The sequence below is a fragment of the Aythya fuligula genome, chromosome 4 (genome assembly GCF_009819795.1).
Source record: "Aythya fuligula isolate bAytFul2 chromosome 4, bAytFul2.pri, whole genome shotgun sequence".
Lineage (NCBI taxonomy): Eukaryota > Metazoa > Chordata > Aves > Anseriformes > Anatidae > Aythya > Aythya fuligula.
In genome coordinates this window covers 10932758-10948477 of record NC_045562.1, presented here as the reverse complement: position 1 = coordinate 10948477, position 15720 = coordinate 10932758, and the positions used below count along the sequence as shown (strand labels likewise).

The 15720-nt window shown below is 35.1% G+C and overlaps 1 protein-coding gene across 1 annotated transcript in view; it reads left to right on the top strand.

Annotated features, from left to right (window-relative positions):
• CCSER1 (coiled-coil serine rich protein 1) overlaps positions 1–15720 on the top strand; it is a 648644-nt gene that overhangs the window by 318816 nt on the left and 314108 nt on the right. The window contains exon 7 of the mRNA XM_032187512.1: positions 6662–6739. Within this exon, the coding sequence (XP_032043403.1) occupies positions 6662–6739 (78 nt within the window). The remainder of the gene's footprint in view (positions 1–6661; positions 6740–15720) is intronic.

The following is a 15720-nucleotide window of genomic DNA, read 5'->3' as shown; positions in this document are numbered from 1 at the left end:
TCGACTGCTGAAAGAGCAGAAAAAGCTGATGTTATATGATATTATTAGAGAAGAATATACAATAACAAAATGTCAAGGCTGGATAGTATCGTCAATGAAGTATGAAAGAAACAATAGAAACTGGAGGGGGAGTAGAGTTTTGCTAAAAGAAATCAGTTCTCCACTGTGTTGTCAACGAAACATTTATGTCTGTGGAAGCAACCCTCTATTCACCTTATTCATTAGGATAAAAATATGACTTGAGTTGCATTGAATATAATATGTCATAGTAACATTCCCAGCTCATGCAGTGACAATCATTAATGATCCTGCAGCTCTCAATATAAAGACATGTTAACCGTCAAATCATTGTCCAAATTACTTTCAAAATGGCATTCTACCTGCGGATGGAACTGAACAGGGTTTTTCGATATGAACTAGGAATAAATTTGATGTTTAGGTTGATGTTGAGGAAATATTCACTATTTAGGGAATATGTTTTTCCCCTGTGAATTAATGAACATAAAATTGGACAGTTCACCTAACCTCTAGGTTCCAAGAAGTTACCTGGCCAATGAAACTCATATTCCTGTTTATTAGGAGTATTTTGGAGGAAATAAAAACAATTGGGAAGGATGAGCAATGAAAAATCAAGGTGGAAGTAAAGAGAACTAAGGAGGGGATATTTGTTAATATGTAACTCTATTAGTTATGTAGTGGTATGTATTATTTTTTCTTTTTTTTTTTTTTTTTTTTTTAATTAGGAAAAATGAAATGTGTTTATAAAAAGAGAGCTTTTTTCCCCTGCAGGTACTCAATTGTAAGCCAGCAGCCTTCAATTCTTGACCTTCTATTTAGACACTTAGTTCAGCTTCCTGCTTTGTTTACAAATTTAAGTGCATGTGTAAGAAGGTGTTTTCCTTGTGCCAGCTGCCAGATGTTTTAGATGTTAGGTATTTTCATTTCCTCTTCTAGCAACTGGAAAACATAATAATAGAAACTTGCTCCCAGTACTTTAGTGTTTTTATACTTCTGCATTTAATGTAAGGAATGTGGATATACCGAAGTAAATGTAAATATTTTGAGTAAATTAAATATAAATTAAATAATGTGAAAATTTAATCTGATTCTAAGCTATTTTAACCACTGTAGCCTGTAGCCCTGCAACTATGGGCTGGTTATCTACTGTTTATGTTACTGGCTGGTATAATTAATTTAGCCTAATTAATAGGCTCAAAGCATATTAGGTCTTTCTAGCTATATTTTTAACATAGCAATAAATAGCAGTCAACAAAATATCTTTCATCCTACTCCCTCCTTGTTTAAGAAAATTAATGTGCACAATATCATATTTAACGTCTTTATTTCTAAAATAAACAGTACTAGACATACAAATGTTGTTAGGTGATAATTCAGCATCTTATCTTAAATGAGGGGAAATTTCCCACTAGCACTTCACATTTTAGCTGATTACCTTTGCTTAGGTTGTAAGAGGAATTGAGCCTAATCTGTCTGCCTGTATCCAAAGTGCAGGTAGAAAATCACTACAGAATTCAACCAATAAAAACTTGTTTGTCTATCCACACCTCGCTTACTAGGATAAAAAGAAGTTGCAAAAAAATGGTATTAGCTGTAGTTTATGATTCTCCCCAGGGATGGGAGCTAAGAGAACATGGGACAGAGACACAAGACACTTGCAGCCTTCAAAGCTATGGGGGCAGCAAACAGTAGAGAATGTGCCAGATAAATTAAAACAATAACAAACATGAAAACAATAATCAAATGTCTCAGTTGATAACTGCAAGTATTAGTAATCAGTAAGAACAATTAACTAAACAAAAAACATGTGAAATACAATTATAAATAACCACCTGGATTTTATTCAACTGTGTTAGGAAGTAGATCTAATGCATTTTAAGTAGGCATTTCCATTCTTTGTCAGTGAGTGAGATAAGAAATGTGAGGGAAAATTAATCTAAGATGGTGGGAGGTAAAAGTTGAAAGGTCATTTAATGTGTCTGATATTTTTTCTTACCAAAACCAATTTTAATTTTGCTGGCTTTGATGGTTTGAAGCAATTTTACTTGCAGGAAGTGTGTGTATCAAACAAATAAACAAAACCCACCTCTTCATGGTGTTAAATAATATAGAAATTACAGAAGTCACACCGGTCCAAAAGCACATAGGGAAACCCTGCACACTCTGAGTGAAGAACCAGAGTACCTGGACTTGTGAATTCTTGACTTTCATTTCTACCTTTGAGAAAATCACTTCCCCTTCTTTTTTCACTCTCCTTGGTATAACAGGATAATAATATTTAAGCATAATATTTCATACAAATATATTGTGCAGATCCAGTAATAAATCTATTTACAGCCCTTTGATTATCTTCAGTATATCAAAATGTCACTCCTGAGCTTGCTTGCTGCACTTATTTAATTTCCTACTTGTACTCAACTTCTAGATTATAAAATTATACTTTGTGGCATAATTCATATTACAACTAAAGCTATCATCCCAAAAGTAAGATCAACACTCATCCACTACTCCTTAGCAAAAACTATAAAGTACCCATATTGTCTTTTCTTTTTGTATGTTATTATAAAGATTTATTTAGTCTCTAGCTGTAATATCCACTGAAGGTTTTCTCTGTCAGTATTAACTTCTTGGATCAATAAATTACGATAGTGATCTCCAGAGAAGTCAATGCCTGCCAACTATCCTTGTGGTGTTTACCCTTGTAGAAAAACACTTGTAGCAAATTAAATTGGCTTCTGTCTGTGAGTGATATATAGCACACAGTCCATATTTTATGGTACAATTAACTAAGGTTGATATACAGGCCTCTTGCTAGAGAAGATCAGATTAAATACAAGGTTCTATAGTGAGAAAAGTCCCAGTTTATGTGATGAGGTGAATCTATTTTCATTTAAAGAACAATTACTGAAGACTTAAGGATGACTCTTGATTTTAAAAGAGCGTGGTCTTAATAATGTGCATTTGTATATTCTTGATCTACTGTATTGCTTGAAAAACATTGTCTGCATTCTCTTAGAGAACCAGTATACATTATTATGAAACGCTGTACTTTGAGACAGGTAAACACAAGTAGAAGAAAGCAAAACAATGCCAAGCTTGCAACTACTTCAAAGCAGATCCATAAATAGCTTCTTTCATCTAGCTAAACTGGTGTGATTCTGTCCTCAAGAGGATCCCAACCCTCAGTCACCAAACAAGACACACACGTGGGAAACGTTTGTTCTCATAGACTTCTTTTCCTCCTTTGTTTGCTTCATTCTCAAGAAATTTCCTGAGAGTTAATCACTTTTTCGAATATTTATCTCTAGAGATAAATGATTAACACAGCCTAGCGGTGACTCTGGGCTGCCTGTTCACTTGCACAATGAGGATGATATATATTTACAGCTCAAGTAATAGGAAGAAAGCATGGGCATTGATCACTGAAAATGTGGAACAGTTAGCAAAATTGTTATCCATTTGCTGGATTTTAACACCCTGCTCCAAATTAAAAATTATGTAAAAACACTGAAAGATCATGAGACTGTTTTTGACACAGGCAAGACACTTTTCTTAGCTGTTCTTTTGAGAAATAGTTGAATTGCTTGATATTCAGATATCTATCTGTTAAAAAATGGAGTTTAGGTATATAAAGGTTTGCAAAATTCCGTGCCATCCAGGATAATCAGGAGTTTCCAGCAGTAAAGGGAAAAGGATAAGTCTGCAAAATCTGTGTGGTTATGCAGTGCATTGAAAGTGTATATAAAGAATGTTATGGTTGCAGAGCAAGGTACTGCAAAATTAGAAAATATCCTAATTTCCCTGATTTTGCCTAATACATATAATTATGATACAAATGATGTTTAATATCAACTCTGACTTAGAAGACATTACTATATCCAAATGGTGTAACATTTTCTTCTTGATTTATACATGAAATATATCAAAATTAAGACATACAGCCTGCTTTTATGAGAACAGAATGGGCTTAGGAAATGTCATATTAAAGGTCTTCATTGGATGAATTCCTCACAGTTGTAATTTTTTTGGTTATGAGAAGCTTTAGACTGCAAAGTGTGATTAAGAGAAATACCCCATGGTCAGCAAATTTAGGTGGGAGGTGTTACATGTTTTGAAATGGTTAATGTTTCCCTTCAGGAGGACAAGCTGACAACACCTCTCAAAGCAGTGATTATTTTGGAAGTGTGTTATTTTGTTTTGTTTCATTTTAATAGCTCAAGAAACAACAACAATTTTGATGCTGTCTCACTCAATTCTCTGCTATAACAAACTGTGTTAATGCCACTGGATTTAATTAATTTGCACTGACAGAGAGGCTGTTCTGCATTCCTTAGAGAGGAAAATAACTGAAGTTGCTGTAGGGGTCACCGAGGGTACGTAAACGTGGACAGCTGCAGTCACACACAGGCTCTTCTGACAGTGCTCCAAACTGGCCGAACTCGAAGCAGCTGCAGTTCAGGAGCTATATAAGTCACTATGCCCATACTAATGTAACCTGCCTCGTGGCAGCCCTGTTAGTGCAGGCATGGTGCCACATCAACATGGTGTCCAGACCTGGGCTGGCTTGTGTCCAGTCAGCAGGAGGAACTGACGTTCCCCTGAGGCCACCATGTGGACGTGTCCTGAGAATTCTTGTCAAAGCCACCTTGGCATCCTTGGTGTTTTTTGACCTTGCTTAGATTCCAGCTATCGGTGAAGAATTTGCAGCTCGTGTAGAGTATGGGGACCAATCTGTTTTGCAGATTTTCATACTGAGACTGTTTCAATGTTTGTTTAAAAGAATGGACTGTCTTTCTGCTCACTTCTAATTGGAAATTAGTGTGCTTGATTTAGTTTGGAAAACAGCTACTTTTTTTTTTTTTTTTTTTTCCAAATTCTGTGTAAATTAAAAGACAAGCTGTCCTTAGCTGAACTGTCTGTCTTTAAGACAGAACATTCTCAAGGAGGAGGTCTCTAGTTTTGACTGCACTTTGAATTTAATCTAAAAGAGCCATGCTTCCTTTCTGTTTAGTAAATATTGTCAGTCATTTTCCTTGACGATCAAGGGCAGGAGTCTAAGTGTTAATATTTGTAACTTTACTGAAACCAAAGCAATGGATTCAGCAAATATACTGGCTTTCTGATATGTTATAATCTTCCTCATTCCCCAAAAACCTCTGGTGTGTTGCACAGATTTTAAAGTGTGTCTCTCTCTCTTTTATGAATAATCACCATGTGATTATTTCTCTTAAGAAATAGTCTCTTATTTCTCTTAAGAGATATTTCTCTTAAGAGATAGTATCTTTCCTTCTTTACTTATATCCCTTTTATTCAACAACTGTTGTCTTTTCTTTTAGGCATAGTATAACTGACACAGACCTAATTAAACTACATGATTTTCTCAATAGGTATTAACTTTGAAGTTTGTGCTTTCTATTACAGATCTAACATAGGGATTTGGTATCCAAAATTTTGTTAATTTTTCATCCTTTACCAGTTGGTTGAATAAAATACAGTATCTCTGCATACAATTTTTCTGATTCCTACACAGTTATAACTTCACAGGTGTGTTCTTCACTTGCAGAATTTGTGCTTATCAAAAGAGTCCCATCATAGATTTATAGTGATGTGAAACCAGATACATGATTAACTAATTGCATAAGCTGAATTCATTAAATCATCGTGCCTTGCAAAGCCACAGTGTGAAAAAATATATATTTTTCTGGCTGCCCGTGGAAATATGTTTTTTGTAGTCTCTATTGCATCTTTTCTTTTTTTGTCCTTTTTTTTTTTTTTTTTTTTGTTTCTTATTAAAGTTTTTCCTTTCATTTTAGCAATCAAGAATTTGTTTCACAAGAAGTATTATATATTCTACTGTTCTCCAGAACACTCTTGTATCATATGTGCATTTTCTTAAATTAGATTTTGTTCTTCTGTCATTATTACCATTCCAAATTCAAAAGAGTTTCCACAGTCACTTATTTTCACACCTGTCTCATCTATAAAAAATGATGACTATGTTAGCCAACAGGTTACTAAAATATCACCCAAATAAGACTGGGTTTTTATATCAGTCTTTTAGTCGTTTTGTCCTGATGCATCAATTGAGGTATAATGACTTATACTAGTTATTAACATTGCTGTTCACTGTTCCTTTTCGTATATTAGTGCTCAGTTATAAGATATATTTACTCATGTGAAAGGGATCTTTTTTTTAAAAAACAAAACAAAAAACATCGATTCAAATACTTTCCTGCAATATATTTTCATGGTAATTTTACCTTTAGTATCAGACCATTGAATTAAATAAATAAAATATATTGTATATTGTTGTTTGTTTTGTATGAAAGCATTTTTTGTTCTCATATATCATCTCATATTTTCTTTTGTAGTTGCGTTATGTTTGCATATTTGTGCATGTGGCTCAGTCTTTGAAAGGAGTGTTAATTCAAAATGAAATATTCAGTACTTACCCATTTGTGAAATACTTAATTTTTTTAACTAATTATTGATAAATATAGTACAGACGAGAATTGACAAGATTTGTCAATCTTGTTCTGTTGGATTTTCAGTGCTGTTTTTGAGCTCTTTTTTTCCCCCAAATACAAGAAGGTGTCTCCAACATTCTACTGCAAATGCAAACTCATGTATGCTTTTCTTTCAGAGTACAGACATGAGTCCGGCTAGTAGCACCACCTCACTCCCTGTTAGCCCTCTTCCTGAGGAGCCGTTACTCTTCAAGGTACAGTTAATTCATTTTATAATAAATACTGTATTTGCACTTTGGCTGTCCATGCTATCTGATGCACTATAAAATGCTATTACTACTGCTTCCTTTTTTTTAAATTACTCTGATGTAAGCAGATGTCAGGTCTTATGTATCACAATACCATGCAGATTTTAATAAGTAACTAGAAGAAAATATTCTTGGTTTTGAGAGGATTATTCTTCCAGTAACAAAAGAGGCTACAGCTATTAACTGTTGTTTAAGAAAAAGAAGACTATATTTTTATACGTCTCATCTGCTAGTGATTCATTCTGATATATGCATTTCTATATATGTGTGTATCTCATTTTCTTTAACACATTTCTCTTTTGTATTGCATTTGAACTACATGTTTTAAAGAAACAATTACTGCAAAGATACAAGAGATGTTAAAGATACCTCAATGTACAGTTTCAGTGTAAATCCAGTGTAAGCCACAGGCTTGTAATTTTAGTTAATTTTAATAATAAATGAGGGGGTAATATCCACAGCTTTGTAAGGTTTCAGCTGTGAGGAAAAGGTGCCCTGTGTCATTTTTCCATTTCACTTCTTTGGTATCCAGCAGCCCAGGGACATGGAATGGCTTTAGACAGAGCCTGACTCTGTACAAGATCTTCTGAGGCTACCCATGTGTTCAGAGCAGTGCTGCTGCTGCAAGCCAAGTGGTTTCATTGCCAGTTTTTGACTGAGACAAGGAAGAGGGGACCTGGGTTTTCAGCACCAGTGTCTCAAATGCGTGGCATATAATGGTCAAAGCTACATTTAAAAAAGCATCCCTTTCAAAATTTCCCATATCTCCAGTAAGTTCCTCCCTACTGGATAAGAGCAGGTAGTAGCTTGAGCTGTCTACAATGTCTTTGTGATGACACTGAATTAAGACTGAGGAAGTTGAATTAATCAATTTTCATAATCTTGGATGTGTGCCTCTCCAGCACACATCTCCAGTGCAGGAAATACCAGCTTCCTCCCAGCCTGCCCAGGCCCATAAAAACAAAAAAAAAATAAAAGTTCTTCTCATTTCTTATGACCTGTCTCACCTGCACTGTCCCCTTAATGTCCTACTTCCAGTTGCTATGCCCACTCAGTTTCCCATATCTCTTTTCAAGTTCCTCCCTCCCCCCGTTTTTCCCATTTTTTTTCTGTGTTTTTGGAAGAGTTACTATTCATAACCAACTAGCTAGTCAGATGAATCCTGTTACTGGAAAGGTTAAGGACATGGCTTGCTCAGTGGTTTAATGAGTAGGTATACGCATGGGGTCTTCGTGGCCAACTATCCACAGATTTTTCCCTCTTCTTCAAGTGTTCAATATTTTCAAGATCCTTGTCTCTCAGTCAGATTTGGCTGAAATTGAGTCTCTTGTTGCCAAGATACTAGAGTGCATTCTTTTTTTTTTTTTTTTTTTTCCCCTTGAGAAATCACATGAAAAATACATTGAAAAGTGCTGAGCGTTCTAAGGCAGATCCTGTAGTTATCATTTCTCCCTCTGCCTGGGAAATCTGTAAGATACTTCACAGACAGAGTAAGGGGCTGTTCAACTTATATAAAGCTGTAAGAGGTAAGAAAATCTAGACTGAAATAGTAAACTCTCATGTTTAAATTCTCAGCTGAAGTAAGACAGCATTGGTCTGTTCGCATCAGGAGATTTCTGACAAATACATCATAGTGCCTTTATTTGCTTTTAGAGGAAATCATGCTTGTATAGCTGAAAATGGGTTGTAAATGGCTTCTTTGAAGTGGAATAGTTGCTCTAATAAAAAATAAGGCATTTCTACATATTAAAAGTCCCCTTCCATTTTTTACATTAGAAAATGTTACAAGAAACAAGAAAGGGAAAAAAAAATGTCAGAAAGCTTTATTTATTCTTTAATTTTAAATCAATTTTCAAAATGGGATACATTTTACATTTTCCTATGGAATTTAAGTGAATTGCAGGCCAGACTAAGAGAAAGTCAAATACATCTCAAAGCCAATGCCTTTAAATAGAAGTAAAAGTAATTTAAAATGTAACTGTTTCTGTTATTCCTTCCTGGCTCACTCCAGAAGAGCAATATTGCTCCAGTAGTAATATGAATGACTGGTTTTACAAGCCATAAGCTTTTCCAAAAAACGTCAGTCTGTAATATTGGCCTTTGATGATAGGGTGATGCATTTCCCTTAGCAACATGATAATAACCCTTCCCAACTTCTTGCTGTATGAAATGAAAAGATTAAAAACAAACAAACAAACAAAAAATCCATTCTGTGATTCTGAAAACACAGGTGTAATGAAGCAGGGCAGTATAAACTCTGCATATCTTTGGGCTAGTTGAAGATCTCTACGCTAATGAGCTTTTGTATTAGACTGTGAAAAGAATCCAAGCCCCTATTCTCAATCGTACCTGCTTCTATAGCAAGAAAGAGAACTGTCCCTTCTTGGATTTTATCCATTTATCTTTGAAAGATTGCATTTCTGTATAAAGAAAGAATGCAAATCCTGCCATCATACCCTTATTACATCCAACTTTACCAAAGCAGATGCTTATGATTTTTAAACCAACAGGATATGTGCTCTATAAATATGAAGGAGGACTTAAGCTTCTTCAAAAACATTTTAAGATATTGAATTTAATCCAAGGAAAGTGGGAAGCATGATGCCCATGGGAGTGCTTGCATGTTGCAACTCAGTTCTAGTGACAGTGAACTCAGGTACTGTTTTCACATTACATTGTGCATGCTATGACATGCAATACTGCCAGAAAGATCCAAACCATGTGAGACCATACTCTGAAATACTTAGAGGGAAGTCTTTTCCAGTACAGTAGCAGATGCTCCACCTGTATCCGTTGTATACCATTAGTTGTAAAGAATAATTGTTATGTTCGTGTTAAGTACCAATGGAGGAGTGTAAGTGATATGTATCAAAAGGAATAGAAAGAATATGAGTAAGAAATAAAACTAGCCAACCCCATCACTATTTAAACCTAACCCCCTGAGAAAATGAAAACATAAAAGTATTTTAAATGCCATTCAGCAGCCTTCACTCCGTAACTGTTGCAAATAGTGATATACTAATGGAAGCTGGTTTTGCTTGAGGAAAGAGCAACTTTGCACAGTTGCCAAAAGTACAGCCAATTCTTCTTGTGGCTTCAGATTTCTTTCTCCCTGTTTAGTTAGTGACACACTTGCATTTGGAGCAGCCTTCCATAGCTGTGCTCTTTAAAAGCTTAGAGAAAAATTCTGTTCAGACATTCATGCATACAGTGTGTTTTTGGAAAGCTTTTCTAAACCATTTTTTGATGAAACACTCAAAGTTACCTCTTTTCTGTGAGGGTTATTTTGATGTGAAATTTCAGCTTTCAATCCTTTGCTATCTTCTGTGGTTAAAGTTATTAAAAAACAAAACAAAAACCCACAAATCTTTCCCTATATTATGAGAAAAGTTTATTCTCTCACAAAAGAACATATTTTTTGTTGTTGGTGGTTTTGTACTTAAACATTGTAGTAGGGAATTATCTTCCTTTGAACAGGGTTTTATCCTTCTGTTGCTCTATAATATTCCTTGAAGAATTAGAACCTTACCTTGGGGGGGAAAAAAAAAAAAAAAAAAAAGAAGTGATGTCACAGTTGAAAAATTTCCAAGTTAAGAATCTGAAATACAGCAGAACAGAATGATATTTGTCATGCAACCTTAACTCAAGTGTCCTTCTATGCTATAGCAACAATACTGGCTGGCTGGCTCAAATGTGAGAGACTTTTAATTATGACTACTTATATCTGTGTTCATAATCTGTAATTAAAAATAATGCTGCCTTTCATTTTGAAAACCAGTGAAGGAGGGGAGGTATTTCTGAAAGGTTAGCTTACAAAGCAATGTGTCGTCCACTTTTGAGAACCTGTTTCTTTCTCCTAGTCACTATATCATGCTTTTTTATAATTGTATTTCATTATTTTAAAAATATTCTAAAAATATTTCATTATTTTAATAATATTCTGCAGTATAGTGGCATGAACTTTTAAGGAGACAGCCCTTTAGTCCATAAGATATCTTATAATGCCTTATTAAACATCTGTTATTAAGAGCAACAGTCTCACTGGTTATTAGCCACAACCACACTGCAAATGCTAACCATAATAATTATTATAGAAATGTTTAATTGTATTTGAATTCCACAATTAATCTCAACCATGCTTTACTAATTGACATTAAACATAAGAAAAAACAAAACAAAACAAAAACGTACTTTTTGCTTTGAGGAAGCTGAGAATTTTCTTCAGCATTTATCATCTTAAAGCATTGTGATTTCTGTAATTAATATTCTTGAAGCTAATTCCCTGAGTAAGAAATGGAAGTGCCAACATGAGTAGTAAAAGCTAACAATCCTTAGCAGTTACCATTGCTGTAGGTCTGGTAAGGTACAGGTCGATGTTAAATTAGGTCAATGCTATAATTCATCCAATCATCCCACAGCTCTAGAGGCTCTGTGACCCAGATCTTTGAAATAATGGGCATGACTCTTGCAGCTTGTGATATTTGTGTATACAACTCTATCAGGAGGTACAATTTATTTCCTGTCAGTTATCAGACTAATATTTTTAGTGCAGGTGTTTGGAATAATCAGACAGTCACCATAAGATTCACCTCTTATGCAAATTAATTTATCTTTCAGCGTGTGACTTGTCTAGCTGTAGAATAAGGTCTTGTCCTAATCTGAAGTTAGTCAGCAAAGTTGACAACAAATTGGGTTTATACTTCATAAGGCTATGCTAGTTGACACAGACCCCTTTAAGCACTCTGCCTTAAATACAGTTTCCAATATTTCTAGTATTTGCTGGCACTTTGGAAAATACCATTTTAATGTATCGTTTCTTTTCATTTTCAAATCACATTTAGAAATAATCACATGGGCGTTATGACTCATGAGCGGATACAAAACAGGTTTCAGTAACTCTTAGTCATGGGCTGGAGACTATTAGCTCATGTCCCTCTTGTTCTACCCCCCTTTCTGAGTTTCTGTCTCCTCTGAGCAGCAATGGGAGCTTTGAAGCATCTAGGTATTTGCTTTTGCTTTTTGTTTGTTTGTTTATTTGTTTTGTTTTTCTTCTGTTACAAAACTGTTTTCAGTATTTCTACTAAAGTAAAGAGAATTATAAAAGCGTGACTCACTCAATCCCACCTCCCCCAATCTGTATGCCCTGATCTCTGGTTTATTTTAAACCAGTCTCTCATCTTCAGTAGATTAATTCCTCCTACTCTTTGCTTTTATTTCCTGTATTGGTACTCCCTCTCTATAAGTCTCCTCATGTCTTATTTGTGTAGCTCAGATTATCAAATGGCTTTTTGCCTTTGACAAAAGGTTCCAATTGTAACTTACAATTTCTGAGTGTGATGGGTTGACCTTGGCTGGTTGCCAGGTGTCCACCCAGCCACTGTCTCAATTCCCTTCCTCAGCAGAACAGATGGAGAAAATGAGGTGAAAAACTTGTAGGTCAAGATAAGGTCAGGAAGATCTCTTCAATTACTGTCTTGGGCAAAACAAACTTGACCTGGGAGATATTTATTTAATTTATTGCCAATCAATGTTAAAAGTAGACAAAGATATAGGAGAAAAAAAAAAAAAAAAAAAAAAAAACACCTTCCCCGGCACACTCCCCTTCTATCCCAGGCAACTTGAATGAAGGGCAATGAAGGTACAACTTCACTCCTTCTAGCCCAGTTCTTACGTCTGCTGCCCTGCTCAGTGTAGGAGTTTGCAGTTTTTGAAAGGAGGGGTTATGGAAGGTACTGTATGATCTGAAGATAATGCTGTACAACTTCAGGAATACTCTATGTGATTTAATCATTCAACATTCATGCAACGTAAATAATATCCTAGTGTCACCAATATAATGACTGAAAGAATTGTAAATGAAACTAGGAACTGCACCTGTATTGCCAGATCTCTTTCCTCTTCCTTCTCTCTATCTATGCCTTGATCATAACTGCCTTTCTTTCCCAAATTTTGTGAACGTGTTAGGTTTTTTTTTAGTACTTTTTCCTTAATTTATCAAAATTTTCTTCATAAAATGAGGGTCAGTGCAAGATTTCAAAGCATTGATAAACATTGGCTATGTCACAATTGATGCTCTTAATGCATCGTCAATTATTTTCTCTGCCCGCCACATATAGAAATAGGATATTTCTTACTAAAATCTCCAAAAGCTACCAGAAATGCAAATAATGATTCAACCACTAGAATGATATTTCAACCATAGGCATGCAGAATGATCATCGTTATTTTTTTTAGTTAACAGTATTTCCAGTAAACCATGAAAATGAATATGTTTAGTACTACAAGGGTAAATAATAGGTCAATTCAGATTTATTCCTTCGGGTAGATATGCTATCGTATATTGAATTCTGATACATACCTACAGGGTAAGATACCTGCTGAGTAAAAAGATCAAAAAAGATCAGAAAGTCATAATATCTGTAATATTACAGGTTGCTGAAAACATGTTATCACTAAGACAATGTAGAAAAATTTTCTTGACTCTCCATGGGAGAGCAAAAAATTTTTGTATTGACATCAATGAGATCAATGAGAGAAAACTGGAGTGTTTCCATATATTTCCTTCATTGTAACTAAAATTTAGGACTATTGAAAATAGCAGAATACATTTATTGAAATTTACAGTTTCTGATATATATTGGATTCAACAGACATTTTCTCCCTAAAATAAATTAAACAAGCTCATGGACTTGAAAACAACATTTGAACATCTCAGATGAGTATTTTAACAGTAGCTGGTGGTTTCTCCCTCTTTTATTTCTTTTTTTTTTTTTTCTTTTTTTCTTTTCCTGGCTACTGATTGTATTTTCCATTCCTAAAACCTCTGTAAGAGACTTGCATGGAAAGCAACATGTGTCTGAGAAAAGTTATGGCTTTGTCAAATAAATTTCCTAATGAAAAACATCCGGTAAAAACTTATTTGATTGTTCTATTAAAATGGGTATAAACATTCCCACAATCTAAATTAGTAACAATAATGACCCACTGGCAAGTTTTCAAACATAATTCTTTACTAGGGGAATTACAGGGTTGTCATTTTGAAATTCTTATCAAGTTGGATGTCTGAAAAGTACAACACTAAAAATAAACGACTGGTGTCAAAAATGCTCTCATAGAACTTAAAAAGACAGATATTTCAGTAGGCAATTTAGACAGCCATTACAGAGAGTGGGATATATTGTTAATTTTAATCACCTGAAATTAAGGGCAAATTTAAATTGCTGAAATATAAACACCTTGTGCTGCTTAAGAAACCCAGCTATATTCTGGCTTTCCTTCAGCTGCCTCCCTGGTAGAGCAGGCAAAATATATATATATATATATATATATATATATATATATATATATATATATATACTGCAATGTGATGAATGCTTTTTTTTTTTTTTTTCTTCCCCTCTCCCTTTTCTTTTGTATGTTTATGTTGCTGTTCTCACTTTTGGGTCTGTTCCTTTGTTTGTTCTGTATCTCTTCATAATCTCTAATCTTGTGTTTGAGTCTAGTGTTTATGTTGGGATATTTAATTTTCCCGAGGAAACTATATAGGAGAACTTTATCATGTGGTACCACTGAACCATGTGATTTGCAATTTTTGGTTGTGACTTTTCCAAGTACTCTTTGCTTCTCCACCAACCCTGTGCATGGCTGGGTCGTGTTAGTACTAGTTCAGTATTAGTATTAACAAAAAAAAAAAATCGATATTTAAATATTGGAAATATAACATGGTTATAGTATAACTGGGGTAAGCTTTTTGTTTCTGAAATGTGAGATGTACTCTGATTTTAAACTGTATTATCTTCATTCCATTTATTCTATGCCCTTCTCCTTGTTTCCAGTACAGTTCAATAAGTTGATAATTATCTATAAATGAAATAAATGTCAGTGACCTTTTCATACCTCAAGTTTCCTTTTGTCCCTAAATCCTAAAAGCATAGGATAAGTAAAAGAATTTTAATCTCTTAAAGAGTTCTTAAATATGTTGGAGTGAAACAGATTATTCTAGTAGTCTAGGAAAACTATATCTCCTGATATATGTAGGATAAGAAAACTATTTGGGCTTCTTTATTTATAAGACATCGGTGGGACTGCTGAAGAGTATTGGGGATGGAGGCAGTGGAGAGCAATTGTCATTTATTTCTCTTTAAAATGTCAAAAGGCTATACCCTTTAGGCTGTTGGTGTGTTGCATTAACAGTGTGGGAAATACAGAATCATAAACAATCCTGCATTGGAAGGGTCCCACAAGGATCACAGGGAAGTCCTACTCCTGGCTTCATGCAGGACTACCCAAAAATTAGACGACGTGTCTGACAGTGTTACACAAATGCTTCTTGTACTCCAGCAGAACTGATACCTTGACGACTTCCATGGGCAGCCTGTTCCAGTGCCAAACCACCCTCACAGTGGAGAATCTTTTCCTGATATCCAATCTGAATCTTCCCTGATGCAGCTTCATGACTTTCCTTCAGGTCCTGCTGTTGTCACCAGAGAGCAGAGCTCAGTACCTCCTGTTCTGCTCCCCCTCGTGAGGAAACTGTAGGCTGCCATGAGGTCTCCCCTCAGTCTCTTCTCTAAGATGAACAAACCAAGTAACCTCAGACCCTCCTCATACTTCTTGCTCTCTAGACCATTCCCTATCTTTGTAGAAGGTCATCCCAGCTCAGCCAAATTGGCCTTCTGCCCTGCCTGCTCAGCTTGTGGCATTTCAGAATAGCCTTCTCCTGTGCTCTTAGGAGGAGCAAGCATTTAAAAAGTGACCAGCACTGATGTACCCTAAGACCTTCAAAAGCAGAATCCCAAGGGACTTCACTAACTAGTTCCCTCAGCAGCCTGAATTGTGCTATCCCCAAATCCAGAGTTGAAGTTTTGGTGGCAGTTTTCTACCTATTACCGAAGATTTTAAACTCGATTACTTCATGGCTACTGTGG